The sequence below is a fragment of the Sprattus sprattus genome (assembly GCF_963457725.1).
Source record: "Sprattus sprattus genome assembly, chromosome: 2".
NCBI classification, from domain to species: Eukaryota; Metazoa; Chordata; class Actinopteri; order Clupeiformes; family Clupeidae; genus Sprattus; species Sprattus sprattus.
In genome coordinates this window covers 35877840-35903015 of record NC_137921.1, presented here as the reverse complement: position 1 = coordinate 35903015, position 25176 = coordinate 35877840, and the positions used below count along the sequence as shown (strand labels likewise).

Genomic DNA, 25176 nt, shown 5'->3' with positions numbered 1-25176 from the left:
CGTCCCTGTGTGAGGCCATAAGTGTGTATAACACTGCCTTGTTTGCGATGCTTGCAGACTGTGTTTCTTCAGTCGCATAGATAGACTACAGAGAGCGCCAGTCCAGGTCTAGCCAAGCGTAAACATTCATCACAACAGAGATAAAGTGTATTTGACAGACCATTGAGCGGCCTCTATACACCCAGCTCCGGGAGATGGATGAAACCCAGGCATCTTAGTGAACACAAGAACACGATGAACACTCTTCATCAATTATATTTTACAATGAGCACTCTTAATCGCTCTTCATCACTGATATTTTGAGGGATACCTTCTCTGTTATTGAATCTTTCTCATCCCCTACAACAGTGATGTCATAGATTATTTATAGATTAGATTGCTGATAGGACTGCTGATTAGCTGGGCCTGTTCATGAGCCTCTCCATCAATCCACCTGCCTGCTGCCTGTTTCAAGGCTGTTTAGAAACCTAAGTCAGTCATTGTGAGAGAACAATGTCCCGCTGAGAAGTTTTAGACTGTTACACATCATACAGTGTTTGTTATTGAGATTTTTTTTGATGGTGAAATTCTCCCACATCTTTCTGATCTCACCTCATCCAGCCAGTTGACCTCTGTATGTGTGTATGTGATTCAGGGACCCAGTGGTGTGAAGATGGCGAACGCGTCGTACGACCAGCTGGTGAGGCAGGTGGAGGACCTCCGGAAGGAGAACACTCACCTGCGCCGGGAGCTCAAGGACAACTCCCACCACCTGTCCAAACTGGAGAACGAGACCTCCGACATGAAGGTACGGCAGCTCACTAGGGTCAAAAGACACCACTGACACATTAACACCTCTGGGCTCATGTCTGTTGTGAGATACATTTTCTACATGGATGTTTATTTTCATATCAGGTATTAGATGCTTATTGATTATGATTGTTGGTGGAATCTGCAGTAAATATTGGCAAATGAAATCATATAACAAGACTGTCTTGCTACTTTGCAGATGCTTGACCAGGGCATTCCCACCTGGGCCTGCCTTAGGCAGATGCCCCCCCCTTTCTGAGTTAGGTTATGCTCAAGGGTTCTCCCTTGTTCAAAGGGAATTTTTCATGACACACCTGGAGACCGTGCTCTGTTAATGGCCATGCATGATTAATAAAAGGGAAACATTCAGTTGGATATTTTCAATTCCTTGATTTTTCTACACATAGTTTTATCTACGCTAAAGTCTTGGCCTTTGGTTTTATCTATGCTAATGTCTGAGCCTTTGTTCATGGACCGTTCTGTGAGCCTTGGCATGGCAGAGATGGCAGAGAAGGCAGACATGCTTGAGCAAGCGTAGGAAATGTCCTGGGCTCCTTTGCCATCTAACATGGCAGCGTCCCCATCTCTGCCTCTGCGGTGACCCAGATTCCACTAAATGGCCATAGAGATGGTAATGGTTTGTGTCCGCACTGCCCAGAGTGAGTGATGCTTCTGCTCATGTGGCCTCCGTGACTGCTCTATCCTCTTCCTCCTGTTCCTCTTCCTCCTCTCCCTCTTACTCCCTATCTCTCTCTCTCAGCCACGGCTCTGTTCTTTCTCTCACTTCATCTCTCTTTCACTGTCTCTCTCTCTCTCTTTCCCTCTCAGCCATTGCTCTCTGTTCTTTCTCTCTCAGACGTCCCAGTCCCCATGGCTCTCTTACCCTGACCATTCAGGCCCTCGTTAGGGGGAACCATCCCAATGGTCCTCTAAAGATGTCATTGTTATTGATCGATTGTTATTGATTGATTGTTATTGATCTATCACACTGGACTGCAGTGTGTCAGGGGGGGATCAGTTATTACACCATCGCCACGTCACTGAAGAAGAAGTATTCCGCTTTTATCCTCCGTTTCTAAAAACACAAAAATGGTCACTGTATATTTGACAGACAGCCAAGAAATGTGGTATAATTATCAGGGATTCTTTGGCGCTGCTTGCCTGTTCCCTGTGATATGTGCAGAGGCTTTACGTAAAGTGGGAACTGCTGTCTTCCCCGCATTAATCACCCCTCTTCTGCTGATGTGGGTGATTCTCCTCAAAGCCACCTCCTCCTGGGCATTAAACGCAGCTCACAAAACCTGACAGCCCCCTGTGGAGTTAAAACCATCAGAATAAGAAATTAGTCCAGCGGTGCCTTTTCTCTGAGCTGCAGAGTGTTTCAGATACACTATTTATGGAGCCCTCCTTTAATATTTACTCTTTTAGGGAGCCCTCCTTTAATATTACCCTTGGCAGCACTGGTGGAAAAGGCACATTTGTTGGATTGAGACATTTAGATTTTTTTGGTCAGGACATTCCCCTTTCAGTCACACAAGCATGGCCCAGAGAGGAGACTGGATTACTTGAAGATTTAGGATGTATTGTGAAGAGGGTTTTGTTGCTTTTGTGCACAGCTTAGTGTCAGCTTGCGCTGGTTATCTAAATATGGCTCCTCGCCTTCCTTCACTGACTCTAGCTGGCGAATGGTGAAAAAGGCAGAAATAACCATCACCCAATCATACAGCGGCCAAAAGGAAGCTTACAAACACACTTCGTAGGTGAGACCTAGTCATTGATTAATCACCATCACAATGTGATTTCATTCAGAGCAAACAAACAAGGGTACAAAAACACCATCAACAGAAAGGGTCTCCATCTCTTTCCTCGAGCTTTATTAATAATCTCAGGTGTGTGTGTGTGTGTGTGTGTGTGTGTGTGTGTGTGTGTGGGTGTGTGTGAACGTGTCCCATCGTTTATGACACAGTGTGTGACCTTTAAGCTGAGCTGGATTGGTGTTGAGTGTGTGTGTGTGTGTGTGTGTGTGTGTGTGTGTGTGTGTGTGTGTGTGTGTGTGTGTGTTTGTGCACGCTGTCAATCCCAGCATGCCAGCGGGCCACACGTGCTCAGCAGCTGGGAGCACAGCTGGATAATCCCTCGGCTAAAGCCCCTGTTCCCGGGTCAGTCTCCTCCTCTGTTCCCAGGTCAGTCTCCTCCTCTGGTGGCCAGAGCGCTGGAGGGCTGGAGAGGAGGTTATCTGCAGCACACACACAGCGCAGCGTCATTTTGTGTTCCGTCCTTTGGGAGAGTTTGCGTTTGATTCTGATGAATAACACCCTTTTCTCTACATGGAGCCTGCTGAAAAGGCTGGTGTTAAGGATTTTATTCTCATTTAATTCTGCCCAGTAGCAGTAGCCATCTAGAAGCACAGTGACAGCCAGATGTGTGACAGCCAGATGTGTGCTTCTACGTGTGAGCAGCGATAGAGGCTGTGGTTGTTATTGTTGTCTCAGCGAGGGTGTGACTGTTGTCTTTTCAGCAGCAAGGATGTTTGTTATGGTTTGTCTGCGAGGTTGTGCGTTTTTTTGTCATGTCATTCCTGATGTGTCCTGGAGCAGCCTCATTGTAACTGGGAGGTAAGGGGAGGGGAGGGGAGGAGAGGAGGAGGGGGGAGGAGGAGAAGAGAGAAGAGGAGAGGAGAGGAGGGGAGGGGGATTTGGGTACCAGTGATGCTGACTGATCCCTGCTTGTTCCAGGATGTCCTGAGGCAGCTGCAGAGGAAGTTGGAGCAGGAGGCTTGCACACTGGCCTCATCAGGGAGAACCGACGTACTCGACCAGCTCAAAGGTACACACACACAAACACACACACACACACACACATACACACACACACACACACACACACACTCACACACACACACACACACACACACACACACACACACACACACACACACACACACACACACATACACACAGCAAACAGAGCATGCTCTTCCCTGCTTTTCATGCTTTAGGGGTACTTTTCTGTGTCATTTTTACCCATACTACTACAAAGTGACTGCTTTATTCTTGATTTTCTGAGCATAAATACATACATAGTAAACAAACCAGTACATACCAGACACACTAATTCTGAGATTTGAGAGGTACGTGAAATATACTGCTCTAAAAACAGTACACAACAGAAAAGCCTTCATCACAGGACTGCTCAGAGCACAAACTCAGAAATATGACAAACCACGAAACGACCACGACAACAGTAAATGCCTCAGAACGACAGCAGTGAATCCTACATCAGCCATTCTGGCCATTTGTCCTGTTTACTGGATTCTCAAGTTGTTTATTGGAATGTTTGCGTTTATGATGCCTCTCAGTCAAGCGTGTCAGTCTGTCACGGCCTCGTTTATATCCTGAATGAGTTTTTTCTCGTCCAGCCCGAGCTGCGCATTGCCAAATAATCAAAACAGAAACAGACCGATGCGCAGCTCATCATCTCACTAATCCAGTTTCCGTGACGACCTTGAGAGAAACTGAGTGTCGATGCTGAGTTCAGGAACACTGACATCATTTAATGGCGTCTGAAGACAAAGAAGTCTATTTCAGTGGTTTATTTTACAGAGCTACAGAGGCACAGTTCAAGGTCACCTGTGTGAGTTTATTATAAAATCTAAATTCGTCTTCACAATTGAACACAGATTTAACCAGTCACTACAAGACAAAAAGAAACATTTCGAATCATTTTCAGAACTGCACATAGTTTTAACTAACCATTGCAACCCAAACAATCCCTTTGTCTCATTTTTAGAATTGCACATGGATTTGACCAACTACTATGAACTGAAGTACCAGCCTCACAACCTCCACATGCTTCCCGAATCTCTGGGCGGCGCGGCTGGGGACGGGGAAGACTGCCTGGCCATGCACCCCTCCAGCCAGGGCCGAGCCAGGAGCCCCCACCGCCCCTCGTCCCGCCAGAGCCTCTCCGTGGCTGGGGAGGGCACGGCCATACACCCCCACCTCATGGACAGCTCCATCTCCAAAGCAGGCCTGATGGGGGAGGGCCGTGTCACCGCTCAGCACCTGGAGGACCTCTGCAAGGAGAGGTGAGACTGAGAGAGAGAGAGAGGAGAGAGAGCGAGAGAGAGAAGAGAGAGGAGAGAGATGAGACTGAGAGAGAGAGAGGAGAGAGAGAGGAGAGAGCAGACCCAGAGGAGAGGTAAGAGAGAGGAGAAAGGATAGGTGAGAGAGAGGAGAGGTGTGAGAGAGGAGAGGTGAGAGAGATAGAGAGGAGAGAGGAGAGAGAGAGAGAGGAGAGAGGAGAGCCAGAGGCAGAGCCTCAGCCTGATTCCTGAGGGGATTATCTGACTGAAATGTATTGAGGCTTAACAGCCACAGATTGATTTTAGCCACAGAGTTGCGTATTGTATCGTCCTGGAACCAGACCTTATTTGATTTCATTTCCAGGTACTTTGGTTGTGTAAGATGCTAAGAGTGTGATTGGGAATCTGATCGGAGAGAAAATGTTATGATTTATCAGAAGCCCTGAGATGCTTCATCGCCAGCAGAACAGTAATGTGTCAGTGTTTCAGTGTGTGACAGTGTTTCAGTGTTGAACTGGTGATGTGTAGTTTGTTTGTTTGTTTGGTTTGACGGTTGCTGTTGTTTTAATGTGCATTTAGTGTTTGGGTTGGGCAGGGTACCAGTGTTTAGTCCTAACATTGGTAGAACTTTAGTGTTTATGTGTGGTTGTGATGTTGTGGGTTTGATTGGGCTTGGTTTGTGTGTGGTTCTGATGTTCTGGGTTTGAATGGGCTGTGTTTATGTGTGGTTCTGATGCTTGTGCTTGTGTTTCAGAGCCTTGCTTCATAGTGAGATTGAGAAAGAGGAAAGAGAGCGACACTGGTATTACTCTCAGTTGCAAGGCCTCTCTCAGAAGCTGGCAGAGCTGCCCCGCATCGAAACGGTAAGAGCAACCACACACACACTCACAGACACACACACACACACACACACACACACACACACACACACACACACACACACACACACACACACACACACACACACACACACACAGACACTGAGTATACTGTGGGATCAGATTGCTTGTGACTGTATCTGGATAACCTCGGCTCGATTCTTTGACATTAGTTCGAAACATTATCTGCCAGGCAAGATAACAGCAGTGGGCGCTTCTCCAGAGACTGTTCACACTAACAAAGCTGCTTCCCAAGTCCAATCAGCCTGCCCTCTCTTCAAGACAGATAACCACAGCTCACAACAGCCTAGGATTAGATTGGGATGTTGTATGTTGAGCAACCCTCAGGCTGATATATTGATTCTATTGTCTGCACATTGGGATACGTATATGTTGCCAGCAGGTTTTTATATCGGTAGGTGTATTGAATATTATGTTGTATTGGCTCCAGTTTGTGATGGAGGTTGTGTACGTTGCTGGTTGTAATATATAATATATAAGTTATAGGATGTGATGTCTGTAATATATGCTTTACGGGTGTGATGTAGGTTGTGTAGGTTGCTGGTTGTATTATATGTTGTGCAGGCTGCAGATTGTGACATACTCTGTGTTGTGTCTGCAGATTGTGACATACTCTGTGTTGTGTCTGCAGATTGTGACGTACTCTGTGTTGTGTCTGTAGTTCTCCATCCAGATGGATATGATTCGCCAGCAGCTGGAGTTCGAGGCCCAGCAGGTGCGGTCCGTTATGGAGGAGCGATTTGGTACCAGTGATGAGATGGTGCAGAGGACACAGGTGAGGGGTTGGACATACTATTATAGAAGGCTAATGGTATAAATACCATAGGGTTTGGCCATATTATAGAAGGCCAATGGTATAAATATCATAGGGTTTGGCCATATTATAGAAGGCCAATGGTATAACTATCATAGGGTTTGGACATATTATAGAAGGCCAATGGTATAACTATCATAGGGTTTGGACATATTATAGAAGGCCAATGGTATAAATATCATAGGGTTTGGACATATTATAGAAGGCCAATGGTATAAATATCATAGGGTTTGGCACTATTATAGAAGGCCAATGGTATATATTAGGGTTTGGCCATATTATAGAAGGGCAATGGTACAGGGTTTCTTCTGATCAATATCATAATAGAATAATAATAAAGCACGCTAAAGTTGAAGAATGGACAGGAGGCAGAGTCGGTTTCAGTTGGCTTGTATTGCAGCATGGAGACCCCTCTCGCTGTTGGTTCAAGAACGGTCTAACCTGATGCAGTATGCTATCAGGTTTTATACAAAGAGAAGGGGGGGTGGGATACATTTGAGAGGGTCACCTATGGGGGGATGGGGATGCCAGGACACAAGGCCTCTAGCAGGAAGAGGGGGGGGGAGGGTCACATGTCATTTGCATTGGATCTCAGTGAGAGACAGACGTAGTATACGTTCAGAGTGAGTTGTAGATACAGAGAAGTACATCTTTACCTATAATAATAACAATAATTCCAGTTCCATCAGTCCCCCAATTGAGCATATATATGCTCACACAATAATAACCAGGCAACAGCCAATCAGGGCAGGACACATCGAAATATGTTACAGATAGGGATGATACAAATTAACAGTGGTTAACAGTGGAATATCTATTTGCAGTTCCATCAGTAGTTATCTTGTGACCACACAGAGCCCACATGCAGAGTCCTTCTGCCATGTTCTCTGGGTGGATAGTCTCTACCATGGCAAGACGTGCTGAATCAGGTGCTGAAACACCAAGCACGTGGATGGCCAGTTGATGAGTTCAGGTTTCCTTTGTGTCCACAGGGTTGTCAAGAGTCCTTTTGTTTAGGCTGAGTGTGTATCTCTGAGGAGAGCTGGACAGTCCATGACCTCAGCCGGAGCCAAAAACACCCGGGACACAGGGAGGTGTTAGATAGGGTGTGTTGATGGCTGCAGATGGGCAGGGGAGGGGTAGTCTTCTCCTAAAGTGTTGTGTGTGATCTCAGGGTCCGCATGAGAAACCACAACAGTATGAGGGGTTTTAGAGCCATTCAAACATTTGCATTTGACTGTGATATGGGGGAGGGGGAGGGGTGCTTGGTAAAAGGATTCTGCAAGATTACTTAAGGGGTCAAGGCACATGGCTTGGAGTAAATAAAAATAAAGGTTGAAACAAACAAAGACAAATAGCACATGACTTTGACCAAATAAAAATAAAAAGGAATACAGTTGTGACAAACAAAAGACAACATAAAATAGTGCAGATAAGTCACAACAAGCCTTCAAATCCCCTATATGATAGCTTGGAAGCTATCACCTTTGAAAAGTAAATACAAGTTAAAGCAAGGCATTGTCAGACTTAAATCATACCAGACAATAAACAAAAACAGTCAAAAGTCATATACCAGACAATAAACAAAGCAGTCAAAAGCAGTCAAAAGTGGTCAAAAGTATGTCAGTCTATATTCTCACTCAGTCAGTGAGTGGCATTGAAGTCATTCATTGGCTAGGAGTCGTGTAAGTACATTCATTCATCGGCTGGCCAGCCCACACACACACACACACACACACACACACACGCGCGCGCTCTTGCGCAGTTGTTCGCTCAGAACACGCGTTGTCTGACTCGCGGGGAAACACAGACAAGAGAGCGCTTGCGCAGTTGTTCGCTCAGAACACGCGTTGTCTGACTCGTGGGGAAACAAAGACAAGAGAAGTTAATAATCTGGTTACAACATGTAGGCAACACAGAACACAGAGAGTTAGCAGAAGTCTGCCTCCTCAACATTCACTGGCTTTGTGTGACTACCAGACAGATCACTTGAACAGTGAGCTCATTTGATTTTACTTAAAAGGGGCATTCCAACATATTGTGGGCCCCGCTAATGTGTCTATACATTTACGTATGTTTTTCCGTAAAGGCATCTTATTTCCATGTATCTTAAACATATACACCCAGGATGAAGGCTTTGTTAAAAGTCTTCACTCCTCTCCTTCTAACTGGCTAAGTTAGATCAATTTAGACAATGGGATAGATGGTGCTGTTTGAATCACTGATAGTCAAGCCTGGCCACTTTAAGAACAAAGACAACACAGATGGACGCACACAGGCTTACACAACGAACATGAAACACGGAACAGACAAACATATCACGCTGAAACAAACCAACCGAAACCGACCCGTCCTGGTCCTTATAATGAATAGTAAAAGTCAATTATAGCGAACGGGACTTTTTCTTTTATGTGCAAAGGTTTCTTTTGTTTGATGTGAGATCTCCCTACTTCTTCCGATTAAGGTTCTTCAGGGTTAGCACCCGGTTGGAGAGGCTTTACGATAGAGGACGTCTCTGTATGTACAGCGTTACACACAGAGTCCACCGGTACTCTCGGACTCACTGTTGTCCAGACACGTGGCCACAAGTACTACAAATCCGACGCCCGCGTCTGAGACTTTGTTTGAATATATATTGGGATTTAAACCTGAATACGATGCCTTTCACTGTGCTGCAGTGTCGGGTAAATATATATAAACTACTTTACTCAATGTGTGGAAAAGCAAGCGCTTTCCACAACTTTATCTCACTCACTCCAAACAAAAAAAACAATTTTGCACATAGAATGAAGCGTAAGTCGCTTACCGTTCCCGTTCAAAGTTTTTGAAGCGTTGGCTCATATTCTTTTGCTGTTTCAGATAGATGTATATCTACCGGCATCGAAGGACCATCTAATAGAATAATAATAAAGCACGCTAAAGTTGAAGAATGGACAGGAGGCAGAGTCGGTTTCAGTTGGCTTGTATTGCAGCATGGAGACCCCTCTCGCTGTTGGTTCAAGAACGGTCTAACCTGATGCAGTATGCTATCAGGTTTTATACAAAGAGAAGGGGGGGTGGGATACATTTGAGAGGGTCACCTATGGGGGGATGGGGATGCCAGGACACAAGGCCTCTAGCAGGAAGAGGGGGGGGGAGGGTCACATGTCATTTGCATTGGATCTCAGTGAGAGACAGACGTAGTATACGTTCAGAGTGAGTTGTAGATACAGAGAAGTACATCTTTACCTATAATAATAACAATAATTCCAGTTCCATCAATCAGTATCAGTAATCAGTCGTAGTTTTGGGTATTGAGTGTTGAGTATATAACAACAAAATCTAGAATCTTATCTCAATCATCGTCATCCTCATCTTCGTCTCCAATACTGCAGATCCGTGTAGCTCGTCTGGACCAGTTGGAGAAGGAGCTTCAGGAGGCTCATGAGTCTCGTGCCCCTATGGAGAAAACGCCCACTTCAGAGAGTCAGGTACGTTACCATGGATACCGCTCTAACCCCCACCTCAGAGAGTCAGGTACATTACCATGGATACCACTCTAACCCTTACCCCCACCTCAGAAAGTCAGGTACATTACCATGGATACCACTCTAACCCTAACCCCCACCTCAGAGAGTCAGGTACGTTAGCATGGGCTAATGCTGCAACACAGCCCTCCCCGTATTGGGATCAGGTAAGCTAGCACATGGTGACATTTCAACAAAGCAGACCCATAACAGAGATTCAGGTAGCATGGGGTAGGCTAGCATCTCAACAGCACCCAACAGCAGAGTTAAATAGGCTAGTGGAGGCTGCCATGGCATCTGAAAACAAACCCCTAAAAAATGTTTTTTGATTTGAAACAACCCAGCCAAGTAAGAAGGCTAGAAGATACCCATTTGGAAAAAAGTTCTGATATTACTGTAGATATTGTTTACTGTTTATTGTTTACCATAATTTTTTCCTGGTTTCATAGCTGCTTTTACGCTTGTGTCTTCCTCTTTTTATGTGCTGCCAGGAATGTTTTATAAGAGCTCTGAAATATTAGGCTTCATTTGGGGACGTACGTAGGCACAAAGAAACACTCTCTTTTTTCGCTCGATGGTCCAAAAAATTGGATTAGGGGTGTTGCAGGTTTTATCTGTGTAGCGTGTCAGTTCCACTATATCTCTTTGTAATGTCTGGAACAACGCTGGATCCTTCCTGGAACTCTTAATGCGTTCTGCTTTAAGCTGTTGAAAAAAATATGACATCATAAATAACCACATCCCTTGGACATTCAGACATAAATCTTAGAGCCATGAGAGAGGTACATCAGCTGTAATTGGAGAATATCCGATCTATATAAATCTGCTTTAGAGCCAATACATGCAAGCCTCAATAAATAATGAGCTCCATTTCATAAATTAATCATTGTGAGCATTAAGGACATTTCAGGAAGTCACATGTGAATCACTGCGCGTGTGAAGAAAGGGCATAACACTCTAGCTGTCTTGAATGAAACGGTTGTATTTCCTCAAGCTCGACATTTTAAAAACTGAAGCTATCCTGCAGGCCATTCACCTTGAGCTGATTGAGACAAACAGTCCCTTCTGCTGCAGTGCGTAGCCTGCAGACACACGCACACACACACACACACACACACACACACACACACACACACACACACACACACACACACACACACACACACACACACAGGCACAGGCACACACACACACACACACACACACACACACACACACACACACACACACACACACCCACATCACCTTGCTGTCCGATCGTCCAGAGTCACAGACTACCTCCGTGTGTTGCTAAGCAGAAAAGGGGACATGGCCCACTGTAGCTGCGTTGTGATTGGATGCCTCCACAGCAGGTTCAGTGTTTCCCTGGCACATTGAAGCTGGTTCCTGGAGATTTAGAGCGGCCCGGCTCAGCCCGGCCAGCCGCAGCACCAGCCCTCTGGTGTTTCTGACTGAGCACATACTCAGAATAGTAATAAGCCGGAGACGCCGCCACTGCTCTCTGTGGGAACAATAGGAGGGCTACAAAAGCAGAAGGAATGACTTCAGAGACGCTTCACTACTGACAGAAGAAGGAATGATTACTTCTGACTTTGCTGCATTCCATGTTTGTATTAGCCCAGCCAACAGATAAAAGGAGATCTGAGCACATTTTTAAATCACTGCAATCCATCAAGCAAACCATTAGCCAGATGGCAGCCGAAACACTGATCTTTATTCTAATAGATTCATGTTAAATGTGACATGTGACAGCACCTTTGTCCCTTCTTGCCCCCTCATCCCTTCTTGCCCCCTCATCACATTAATCACAATCAGTGAGGGGCAAACGCAGTCTGCTGTTGTTGTTATTAAGTGCGTAGCGCTCGCTTGGCTACATAAAGATATGCGGGGTAGCATATGTTTGCCCCGCCCACTGTCTCAAACCCTGCGTCAGATCTCAGCGAAGGCAGCGGCAGCATCAAAGGTTGCCATAGCGATGGACCACGGGATGGGAGGAGGGGTTAATGACTCTAGGCCTCAGGGGAACGAAGAGACCGAGGTGATTGGTGTGTCAGATGCAAATGTGACATGGCAGGGAGCAAGGATGCCTGATGAAAGGAAAATACTAAAAATTAATAAATAATACATTTTTAATAATAACATTTGCGGAACTCAGTTTGAAAATCTGCAGACAAGAGGCAAGCACCTCCATTGTCAAATGCTGATAAAAAAGGGGAATATTGAAATGTTTTTGTTCTCAGTGATTCAGTGTCATACATACACAATTTGTAACAAATGTTGAGATAACAAATGTTGAAATAACTGCACCTCATCCCTAATGATGCTATTTGACCTATAACCCACCCTATTTGCTCACTGCAAAGCTGACAGGAAATTTCTTTTTTTCTTCCTTTCTAATGACTCAGACCCTCAGCTGCTCATCCAAGCCCCCCATGTCTGAGATGGAGCATGCATCAAGCACCTCAGGACTGGACGGGCCAGGGGAGGGGGGCAGCAAGGTAAGATTACAGCACATACCTCACACACACACACACACACACACACACCTTTTCAAGTTATAAACACACGCACACACACACACAAAGCAGCGGCCAAACAACTAATATCCCCTCACACACCACTATTGAAAGTAAGTGTACACATGCACACATTTTCCAGTCTACACCATTCCTCACATACAGACACACCCTTCATGAAAGGCACTTCCCCTGACAGACCCTGAGTTTGTCAAGTGAAAGCTAGAGCATCAGCACTCTCTTGTATAATCACTCTAAAGCAAATATGCTCTCACACACACACACACACACACACACACACACACCTCACTCCTTTACCAGTTATAAACACACACAAACACACACACCTTTACCAGTTATTAACACAAACACACACACACAGACACACAGACACACAGACAAACACACACACACATACATCCATGGCAGTCAGCATCAATGTCAGTGCGCAGGAAAAAAACTGCAAACCTTTGAGCTTTTTATTCTAATTCCCACGTTCCCCTTGCCTAGTCATCCTGCACGGATCAGGCCAGAGGAGAGATATCTGCTAACCTCTGAGATTTTTCTCCTCCTCATATCTGTACCTGCTTGCGTCGGCTCTTTAGGTGGAGATGGTGTTCTGGCTCCTGTCCATGCTGGCCACGCGGGACCGCGAGGAGATGTCGCGCACGCTGCTCGCCATGTCCAGCTCCCAGGACAGCTGCGTCGCCATGCGCCGGTCCGGCTGCGTGCCGCTGCTGGTGCAGATCCTGCACGACGGCCCTGAGGGGGGGGCCTCGGCAGCGGGGGAGAGCGGCGGGAGCGCCGGTTGCAGCCGGGAGGCTCGGTCGCGGGCGTGCGCTGCGCTGCACAACATCATCTACTCGCAGCCGGACGAGGGGCAGGCACGGCGCGAGATGAGGGTGCTGCACGTGCTCGAGCAGATCCGCTCACACAGCGAGAGCGGCTGGGACTGGATGGAGAACCACGTCGGCACGCCGTCGCCAGGGGGAACCACAACCACAGGTCAGGACTACATGCATGACGGTGTTGGGTCAGACAGCCCCTACGTGAGACATACTGGACATTCTATGGTCAGCCGGCAACACGCCAATGTGAGGTCAGGCAGCTGCCACAGGATTAACTGTCTAATTGTCCCTGCATTGCCTAACTTGAGTATGTGAAAAACAAACTCATGGTTAACTCAATCATTTCACAGGATTTGTGGTTACAGTATAGTAGATACTCATCACAGTGTCATCACTGACTATTTGCGACCTAAAGCACTATTGTTTATCTGACAAAGACATGTTCTTCAATACAGACAGCTTGATAAAACACAGTCCTTATAAGTGACTGTCTAAGTTTCATTTTGAACTCCCTAAGTAGTAAAAAGGACTTTTGCTCACCTCCCTGTTTGACCCACACAGACATCCCTGAGCCTGTGGACCCTCAGATCTGCCAGGCGGTGTGTGCAGTGATGAAGCTGTCCTTCGATGAGGAGTACAGGCGGGCCATGAACGAGCTGGGTGAGTAAACCAGTGCAGCCTCACGCTCTCAAGACCCACACATCGCCCTTCTCTAATCATGCAAAGGAAAGGGTTGTTTCCACATGTCAAGAGACTGGAGACAAAGACAGTTTCTATTTGCTATCTGCTCACATAAGCACAAGACACCCTCGCACGCCAGGTTTTAATGAGTTGGCTGAAGTGGAGTATAAATATATCACTGTGCCACTTCAGCTATTTATATTACCATCCACATCACAGCTTTGAGGAATACAATGCGGATCATCCTGACATGCTGTGAGCACAGTATCAGAAATGTATCAGTACCAGAAATGCTGGCCCATCTTCAGTACAGTGACGTAACACAACATTTAGAGATTAACTGTGGGATTGTGTTTGCTCCAGAAGGGCAAACATGGTACAATGTGATTTGAATGTAATTAAATTACCGTAGGTTAGATGAGATTTTAATTAAAATTTTCATGAAATTCTTTAATTGTCTGTGACTTAACGTCTTTTATTTCTTTTAGCACCCTGAGAAATGTCTGCCTTTGTAAAAAAAAGATCTTCAGATGGTCACTGAAGTCATATGACGATACATCGTTCCTATATAGTCTGAGGATGATATACTCATTCCTATAATCTGATCTATATACTGAGGATGATATATTAATTCCAATATTTCTGATCTATATTCTGCCTAAATTTCACTCAGGATTAATAAAGTATCCATCTATCTATCTATCTATCTATCTATAGACTGATGATGATATATTCATTCTTCCATCTTTATGTCCATAGGGGGTCTTCAGGTGGTGGCAGAACTGATGCACCTGGACCAGGAGCTGTACGGTATGCAGAACGACCCCATCAACATGGCTCTGAGACGCTACGCAGGAATGGCCCTCACCAACCTCACCTTTGGAGACGTGGTCAACAAGGCAAGTCATGGCACAGGCAGACTCAACAGTCGACTTGAAAACTAACTCCTACCGTTACTATTGCTATGCTCTGGTTGTGCTGCTGTGTTCAAAAATCTCTGTGAGAAATGTACAATTATTGCGTGTCCCGTACAACATGGCTGTTAATGTATTCAAGCAGGGATATTTTTAGAAGCGCAGATGAAGTCTCACTGTGTGTTTTGTGGTGTTTCTAGGCCACGCTTTGTACTAAGAAGAGTTGTCTTCGGGCCATTGTGTCTCAGCTTGCATCAGACAGCGAGGAATTACATCAGGTGAAAATTTAAAATAAATAACTTGCATCAGCACTTTATGAGTACACTGCTACAGAGTGTTATTCTAAAATTAGAATGCATTTTTTATGAATGCTAAGAAATCAGTTCTCCCTGCCTTCAGGTTGTGTCGAGCATCCTGAGGAACCTGTCGTGGCGTGCCGACATCAACAGCAAGAGGGCTCTGAGAGACGTGGGCAGTGTGCCAGCGTTGGTCACCTGTGCACTCCAGGCCACAAAGGTAAACAATAACACCAACACGGCCTATTATTCAACACATCAACTATTCACTCTGTGTCTGAAACGCTCTATAACACACAAGAAAAGAAAAGCACAATAGGTCCTCTTTAACACGTCCCATGGTTCTGCTCCGTCCTGCAGGAGTCCACCCTGAAGAGCATCCTCAGCGCACTGTGGAACCTCTCCGCTCACAGTCAGGAGAATAAGGTTGCCATCTGCTCCGTCGACGGGGCTCTGGGGTTCCTGGTCAGCACCCTCACCTACAGATGCCAGACCAACTCTCTGGCCATCATTGAGAGTGGCGGAGGAATCCTGCGCAATGTGTCCAGTCTTATCGCAACCCGAGATGATTACAGGTAATACTTTACTAAAAAGTACTAAAATCCGTGGTACAATGTCACCATTTACTTTTATATCAATGCCTTTAGCCAAGCAATGCTCCACTGCCTTGACATCCTATACTATATACTGAAACACTCTACTGCCTAATATTGATAGGTTTGAGGTTTTCATTCTTTTTTAATTCAGACAGGTATAATACATTTGACATATACAGTATATTGGTGTATTTTGCTGAATGGCACCATTTGCTTTATCAATGGTTTGCGCTAGTATTACTTTGCCTCACTACTCTATACTATAAATACTATTCTATAATATACTATACCAGATTACACCTTTATCAGACATGCCAGAGGTTCATATTTTCTACTCTCCTGCTACAGGCAAATCCTCAGGGACCACAACTGTCTGCAGACCCTTCTCCAGCACCTACGCTCCCACAGCCTGACCATAGTGAGCAACGCCTGCGGAACCCTCTGGAACCTCTCCGCCCGGAGCCCCAAGGACCAGGAGCTGCTGTGGGACCTGGGCGCAGTTAGCATGCTCAGAAATCTCATCCACTCCAAGCACAAGATGATCGCCATGGGAAGCGCGGCGGCGCTGAGGAACCTCCTGGCCAACCGGCCACTGAAGTTCAAGGACACGGCTGTGATATCTCCCGGGTCCTGCATGCCATCCCTCTACATGAGGAAGCAGAAAGCGCTGGAGGCTGAGCTGGATGCCAAACACCTGGCAGAGACGTTTGACTCCATTGAAAAGCAAAGTCCCAAACACCCAAGTATCAACAAACCACTGAGGCACATTGAGAGCCTGGCGAAGGACTATGCCTCGGACTCCGGCTGCTTTGATGATGATGAGGCCCCGAATGTGTCGAGCAGCCTTGACACGGGGACGTTCTCAATGCTATCCATGTTCCTGAATAATTCCAACTTCCTCCAGGGTCCGCCTCGTAAGAAGGACGGTGAGCCTGAGCGCGATATTGGGCTGCCGCTGACGGACGATAACAAGCACCATCCCCCTGACAACGAGGTGTCCTTGGCGGCGGAAAAGCTGGCAAAAAAGATCACCAACACAGTGGCTAAGATCGACAAGCTAGTGGAAGACATCACCATGCACACATCCTCAGAGGACAGCTTCAGTCTCAGCTCAGAGGACCACTGTGTGGACTGGCAGTATGGGTCTGACGAGCTCCACGAGGCCAGAGCGAAGTCCTGCTCCCCCTGCCAACTCTCGGACACCAGCAGCCTCGCACACAGAGAGCGACTGAATAGAGCTCATGCTCTGCTACGCCTCAAAACCAACAACAGCAGCCTGTCCAATGACAGCCTCAACAGTGGCAGCACCAGTGATGGCTACTGCGGCAGCAAGGACCAGGTCCGCACTGCGGCAAAACCACAAATGCAAAGGAGGCCAGACAAGCTTGAACTCAAGGTGGCCCACCAGGACGTCCTCATTCACGGACTGCATGGCACAACAGGGATGAATAAAAATGAAATACCCGTGCGAGATTCTGAAGGGAACAAAGATCATCAGACAGCGGGGCCAAGCAGCACGGAGACAGAGAAAGCCGAAGATCCTTATCTGTCAACGCCAGCGACAACATCAACTAAGGTATCATCTGACGCTAGCATGTCTACGATTAAGCTGTCCCCCTCTTATCAACACGTCCCATTCATACAAAGTGTTGCAAAGTTTGGGGTTGCCAAAAACACCATCAACGTTCAGGCTGCCCAGGCGATGAGAAGGCAAGCCTGGGTGCCGACGGTGATGACTGGTGGCAGTATAACCAAGTTCTCTCCAATAGTAGCAGCCAGAAGCCCAACACTGGGGCAAATGGAAACGGTGCAGAAATACTCAGTGGAGAACACACCCATTTGTTTCTCACGGTGCAGCTCTCTTTCCTCGCTGTCCTCGGGCGACGGCGCCCTGGACGGGCAGAGTCAGAGCGAAAATGAGCTTGAAAGCGACTCATCCCTGGAGATCATTGAAGTGGAGGACGACGAAGAACTGGGGAGGAGAGAGGAAGAGGATGAGACCCTACAGGACCTGAGTGATAGCCAGCTGCTTGTCACTGACCAGAAGACCAGCACAAGTATCAGCAGCCTGATCTCAGACCCCATTGAAATCCCAAAGCATCGTGAAAAGATCTTTCCCAGAGGGATCTCCCCCATGATTCCCGAAGACCAAACTCCGTCAAGTTCCTCCGATAACTACATCCACGAGACACCTCTCGTCATGAGTCGCTGTAGCTCGGTCAGCTCCCTGGGTAGCTTTGAATCTCACTCCATCGTTAGCTCCATCCTGAGTGATCCTTGCAGTGAGATGATCAGTGGGACTGTGAGCCCAAGTGACCTTCCGGACAGTCCTGGGCAGACCATGCCTCCCAGTCGCAGCAAAACCCCATGCTGTGCTGAGACAGGCATCCCAGAGGCTCAGAACCAGATGGGGAACCAGTGGGAGAGCAGCCTGAGGAAGTTCATGGAGATTGCTGACTTCAAAGAAAGGTTCAACCTACCTCCAGACTTGGACATGGATATGATCTACTTTACCGTGGAGAAACCGACTGAGAACTTCTCCTGTGCCTCCAGCCTTAGTGCACTACCTTTTCATGAACATTACATACAGAAAGACGTGGAGCTCAAACTTACACCCCTGCTTCAGCAACAAGACAACAACCCCAATGCCCATCATGGGCATAGACATGAAATCGATGACCAAGGTTGTCTCGACCAAGCCGAGCGGTACAGTGAGGGGAACTCGGACGATGATATAGAGATTCTCAAAGAGTGCATCAATTCCGCAATGCCCTCCAGGTTTAGGAAAGTGAGACCACTGATGTCTACCCTGTCCAACCAGATGCCTAATCCTCAAGCTCGAAGATCTATTCAGCTACCCGTCTATATGGTGTTGCCCAACAGTAATCAAATGTGTGCTATGCGAAAGCATGGAATGACTGAAAGAGACATCTATCATGACGATTCATCCTTCACAGATTCAGCAGAGGGTACAGCAATTAACTTCTCAAGCACCACGTCTATGAGTGATGAGACGCTTCAATACCCCACGAAGGCCAGGGCGGCAAAGGACTGGCGTGCCAGAAACATGGAGAAAAGGGAGCTGATCGATCAAGAGGCAAAGCGAATCGAGGAGCTGCGGATATTTTCACGCTTCCACAAGCCCACTAGGATGCCCAATCAAGCAGATGTGATGGACAATCACAATCAGATGAACCGAATGAGACATGCCATCCCCACCCAGAGGCTCCTCCTTCAGAGCAAGGAAGTAGCAGCTAAACTGACCCAGCCGAGATCCAACAGAGAGCAGTCACCATCACCCAACGCTCACAGCCAAAGGCAGGCGCAGAACCTGTCCAGGAGCATGCCGCAGTTGGATCTGCCCATCAGAATGCAAGGGGCAGAGCTGTATCGAAGCCAGAAGTCTCTCTACGGGGAGAATGCTCAGGAAAACATGGCATTTCAGTCTATGCGACACCCAACGCCAACTGAGGAAGCTATCTACTGTTTCTATGACGATCAACTGGACAAAGAGGAAGCAAGGATGACACGAATGGGACAGAAACAAACAAACGACACAAACAACAGGAACACCATGACTCGTGGGGGGTTAAAAGTCAAACGTGAGGACAGTCCCCAGACACGGCTGAAGGGCTTCCAAAAGATCAAGCAGAATCTGATCATGAATGAGACCCCGCCATGTTACTCTCTCAGTTCATCCCTGAGTTCCTTGAGCGATGCAGACTTCGAAGAGCACAAAGGAAAGAAGCAGCAGGTCTGGATGAAAAACAGGCACAGCATGGCATCTGCTCCAGTCCATTGTAACAATAAGCTTCCCCACATTCAGAGTCAGTATGAGGACAACAGTTCACCCAGCTCTGTCAGTATGGACTCTGAAGACGACCTCCTGCTGAAGTGCATAACGTCCGCCATGCCCAAGCAAAGAAAGAAACAGTCTGGGAGGAAGAGGAAGTCAGACAAGAAGCAGAAACAGAAAAATGGGCAGCAAAAGGCTTCAGTTGAACAGAGAGCTGAGAAAGAGCTGGAGAGCGATGACATGTTGTCTGACAAAGATTCCGACCTCAACAGCATTGAGTGGAGGGCAATACAAGAGGGTGCTAACTCTATCGTCACAAAGCTGCAAGCCTCAAAGTCTCAAGAGCATTCATCCGAGTCTGAGTCTGTGCTGTCATTCATGTCTGGTGTGTCTGTGGGATCGAGCTTTACTACAAAGGCTGACATTAGGAATAACACAGACAACAAGAATGCCAAGAAACTGTCAGAGGGTAGAAACCAAGGCACCCCACTTGATTTCACCCAACGCAAGCCTGTCTCAAACTTGCCAGTTGTTTTTAGAGGCCGAACGGTCATCTATACACCTAAGAAGGAGACAAACCTTTCACAGCGTCCAACTCCCAGGAGGGTGTCACCCAAAACCGACAAACCAGTGAAGAATCCCAACTTTGCCCAGCAGAGGTCTCGCAGTCTGCACAGACTTGGCTGGCCCAATGACTCCACGGAGTTCTCTTTGCCCAAGAGAAGCTCAACCCCGCCTGCGAGGATACCAAAGAGCTCATCGTCTGGATCCTCACAGAGCTCTACCCCATCGAGGCAGACCCAGAGGAGGCTTCCTCCTCCAACACAAACCATTAAGCGCACTCCAAAGAAGGACATAACACCAGCTTCTAGTCCACCAGGCAAGAAGGGAAACACATGCCTTGCAAATCAGCCTGTGAAATCCCCCATCAACAGCAAAACTCAGAAGTCTCCAGTCCGCATACCATTCATGCAGAACCAGTCAAAGACAACTAGGACAATCTCACCACTGGTGACCAATCATCCCAATTCACTTAGCAGGCAGAACAGCCAAATGTCAGCAAAGAGAGAATCGGCAGCGAACCGCTTTGAGTTGGTGCGCATGACTTCGTCCCACTCCAGTGGTTGCGAGACGGACCGCAATGGCTTTCTGCGGCAGCTGACCTTTATCAAGGAGTCACCCAATGTGTCAAGACGGGATGGACCCTGCTCACGCTCCGTACCCACTTCCCAGCATGCATCACCCCACAGAGCTTGTCCTAAAGCTGTTTTCCTTTGCTCATCTCGGTGCCAGGAACTAAAGTCAGCAACACAGGGGCCGAGAAGAGGGCTGAGCCGAGGCCCAGCGCAGAGACCCATACCTGAGCAGGGCCTTCTGAGGCAGAGCAGCGCACTGACCAGGACCACCTCCACCGACAGGGACTTCGAAGTGAAGCGCCCGGCCAGAAGGACCTGCTCGGAGAGCCCTTGCAGGATCCCCAGAAGAAACGTCCCTGCGCCGAAGCCCAGGGAGCGGGAGACCTCCAAACGTGACCGTGACACGTACAAGCGCGACCGTGAGACGTTCAAGCGCCACGCCTCCTCTCCAAGCATCAATGTCCTTAGCCGTGTCACCAGCCGCACCTCGCTGCGCTCCTCTTCCTCTGACTCCAGCGCACGCGCCAAGAGCGACGAGGACACCAGGAAGAAGCCACAGAGGACTGGGACACGTGGCGGAGATAAGACAACCTGGAGGAGGATCCGTGACGAAGACGTGCCACAGATCCTAAAGAACACCCTACCGGCTACTGCGCTGCCTCTGTTGCCTTCACCCGATGGGCAAAGGCCTATGCCGCCTCCACTGCCAAGCAAACTGCCAACCATCGTTCTGAAGTCAAGGAAGACCAGCGACGCAATCGTTCAGACTGAAGACTTGTCCACCAGCAAGACAAACTCGAGCACCTCCCCAACAATCGAAAATGGCCCAGCCATCGCCGAGGACGCCGCTAAGATCATCCTGTTTAGGAAGATCAGCATCGGCCCTGGAAACAACCTGCAGGACGGAGATTCTGATGGATCTGTGAAGAGCACAGTGTCATCTCTGAACTTCCCTGAAGGACACAGCGGTGGTGTCGGCCACTTCCGCCAGAGCTCCCCCAGCAAGGCTGTCCGAGTCACCCCCTTTAACTATACCCCCAGTCCCATGGCCTGCTCACATCAGGACATGCAATGCCAAGCCTCAACACTCAGCGAGAAGCCAACTGAAAAAGTTGAAGCTTGATAGCTGCGGCACATCCATGTTTTGAGAATCAAGTCCATGCTGTGTTTCCGGAGGCTGCAACTCAGGTGGATTCATCATTTAAAACATCAGTATTTTTTACCTCAGATGGTATTTAACTTCTTCTGTTTTGCCTCCCAGCATCAAAGACCATCCATCTGAAAACATCCACCTGCAAGGACACTGGCGCCGGTATCAAAAACTCCTATGCGTGTGTTCACAGTAGCTTCAAAGGACATTCCTTATAGTTATATGCATAAACCCTGAAGAGTTGACCCATGCTGGTACATTTTTCTACTTTTTTTTGTACATGTACATATGCCACCCGTTTTGCTTCGCAAGTCGTATAAACACACACACACATACAATGCTCTGTGGCAGACAGACCGGATGGGTGGGTTGGGAGGTTAGGCTTTCAGCACTCAAACAATATGCAAATTAAGCAAGTTGAATCTCTGAAATGAGACTTGTTTGGAACTCTTCTGGGGCTCCTGTCTTTGACCCTTTGCAACGGAAGAAGACTGTTGAACTTCAACATGAGATAGAAACCGTTGATGTCTGTGTTAATGAACATTATTTCCTTTGTACCCACAAATATTTAATCTTTTGTCACATTACTGACACCTGAGAACCGCCATAATCAGCCTTCACTTTGTAAACACAGCAGGAAAGCCTTTAGCAAGTAGCTCATGTCAAACAATCAGCACAGCTAGAAATGTGTGCCTGCGTCCTACAGCGTCTCTGTGATATAAAGATACCTGCAAACTATTCCATATGCTTCCCAGTAATCTCAGCATCGAAATTGGCAGTCTGCTGTCAATCAACCACAAGGACTCACCTGTTTAACCTGGTCCGTTTAAAAACAGAACTCTCCCTTCCCCCAGTGGAGTTATTCACATAAAAATCATTCTTAAAGGAGAAGTCCAAGGAAGGTTTGATAGGAAAAACGAAATACTTCCTCCAGGCACACATTTTTGGACTAAAGACACGTTTCTCCATCATTGCTGAACAGGCTCGGTAACTTCATGTTCCAGATAAGTAGCTGTGTATATATATATATCTGCTTACTGAATGCTTTGTTTGATAATATAATTGTGTTTGCCTTTAGAGTCAGGTATGCGTAAGTACTTTACCTAAGAGCAAAAAAACATGTGTATTTGACACTGGGAGAAGAGAGCACCACTGAACACTCTGGGGCCCCCACTGAACCCTCTGGGGCCCCCACTGAACCCTCTGGGGCCTCCACTGAACCCTCTGGGGCCCCCACTGAACCCTCTGGGGCCTCCACTGAACCCTCTGGGGCCTCCACTGAAGGTGAGACTCAACCGCCACGGTCCTGAGGAGGGTTGCAAGGCCAGAAAGAAGCTGTACCATATAATTGTGTTTGCTGTAGAAGTGACATGATTAGTCCAAATGCATTTTTTTTAATGATCTTCAGGTACATCTACAATGTTGTCGTTTGATGAAAAGTCCATTCTGAGGGTTATTTATACATACAATGTCTACTGTGTTTTTTTCCTGATACATGTCTTGCATTCTAAGCCTTAGGTTCATTTGTCTTGAGATACCCAATTTGCTCTCTGTCAGTTTCACTCCACAGGTGATGTAAATAACCCTCATGCCTACTTTTATGACTTTGAGATCAGGGGACGTGTTTGGTAAAGATGATTGAAAGAAAGATGACTGCCATGATTATTGAACGTTTGAAGTGTGTGGAAGGGGCTATTGGATGCACTTCTGTGACCATGGAAGAGTCTAGGCAGGATGTCAACATGGATTGTTGTGAGGGGGAGTGGGAGTGGTGTTTCCCTGTGTTGGCCAAGGAGCCTTCGTAATAAATGTTCTCATGTAATAACCAGTGCTGACGTATTCTTTCAATGACCTGAGGTGCGTTCAAATTCTGCAAACACAAAACTGTTTAAAAAAAAAAAAACGTTCGAGAACATTTGCCTTTGTTTGCCAATTTAAAGCAGCAATAATTAGTTCTGCTCCAAAACTAGCAAGCTAAGTACCTAAAAGGCATGCAAAAACCTTGCAAACACCACCAGCAGTCCAGTTGACACTGAATAAGCTTACCACACTAACAGGGTTTTGGCAATATAGCTTGCAATGTCATGCTGTGAAGGCTTTTTTTCCATTTTTGCTGGGTATTCCAACCCGGTACACAGAACTAAATAGGGCATATCCTGAATGGTAAGTGGGAAAGACACAGGTGTATATCGGTCCTTTACATGGCCATATGCTATCAAAATGAATATGAGGATGGTACCAAAACTAGTTGCCTATAAAACCATACCTTAAAAAATTGTTGCAGTGTTACTTAAACCTCTGATTTAAGTGATGACAGATGAGACTGACACTTTCTGATTGCAATTTTTGAGGTTCCCAGTGTAGGTATATGCCAAGAGCCTTTTGTTTCACCGTCATGGTTCATCACTGAAATATATTATTTCCTTTAGGCGCTGTATGGTTCATCAGAACAATTATCAAAAATGTTATTTCAAGGATTTAGCAGATCGGTTGTTTTCGTAACAGCAAAATGCATAAATAAGAGAGCTTACTGCAAATCCACTTCACAAAATTATGGAGTTGGAAAGAACAAATTGATTTCACCATATCTGCACACACACACTGGACCCTTGTGATGGATAGACCCTATTCACACCATCAACATCAGTACTCCTCGACAGCTAAAGTCCTCCAGTGGAACGTGCAAATAGTCCTGAATGAAAACGCAACACAAGTAGTGGAGCACAGCATCAGTGTTCAGAAAATTAGATGATTAAAGTTGGCCTGCTTTACAAACACACGCAGGCACGCATTAAAGTTGGCCTGCTTTACACACACACACACGGATTAAAGTTGGCCTGCTTTAGAAAAAAATTATAATAATCTTCTCAAATGGAAGGTTACATTTTTAGGAAAACTCTGTTTAAGTGTCTGTTCAGTCAGGTCATGTTTATATCCCACTGGTGGAATAGCCTCAATAAGCCTACACACAGAAATGAATTTATATACAAGGAACACTTTCCCCCTGTACTGTACTGCACCCTGCAGTCAGCTCTCATGTAATCCCTACTTTTAAAAGAGAACTCTCATAATAAGGAGTGAAAGGAAATAACAATTCAGGGTCAAAATCATTGATTTCAATACAATGTATAGCTCTTACTCAACAACAGAG

General features: G+C 46.7%; 1 protein-coding gene across 1 annotated transcript; it reads left to right on the top strand.

Moving 5' to 3' along the window:
- Positions 1-652: 652 nt before the first annotated feature.
- On the top strand, positions 653-21998 carry apc2 (APC regulator of WNT signaling pathway 2; the record flags this gene model as incomplete). The annotated part of the gene is made up of 14 exons (XM_080833149.1): positions 653-787; positions 3525-3615; positions 4579-4876; positions 5628-5736; positions 6434-6547; positions 9961-10056; positions 12498-12590; positions 13214-13613; positions 14018-14116; positions 14897-15036; positions 15252-15329; positions 15451-15567; positions 15708-15922; positions 16292-21998. 14 exons carry the CDS (start codon positions 653-655, stop codon positions 21996-21998), a joined length of 7692 nt encoding a protein of 2563 aa, XP_080689275.1.
- Between the last annotated feature and the right edge of the window lie 3178 nt (positions 21999-25176).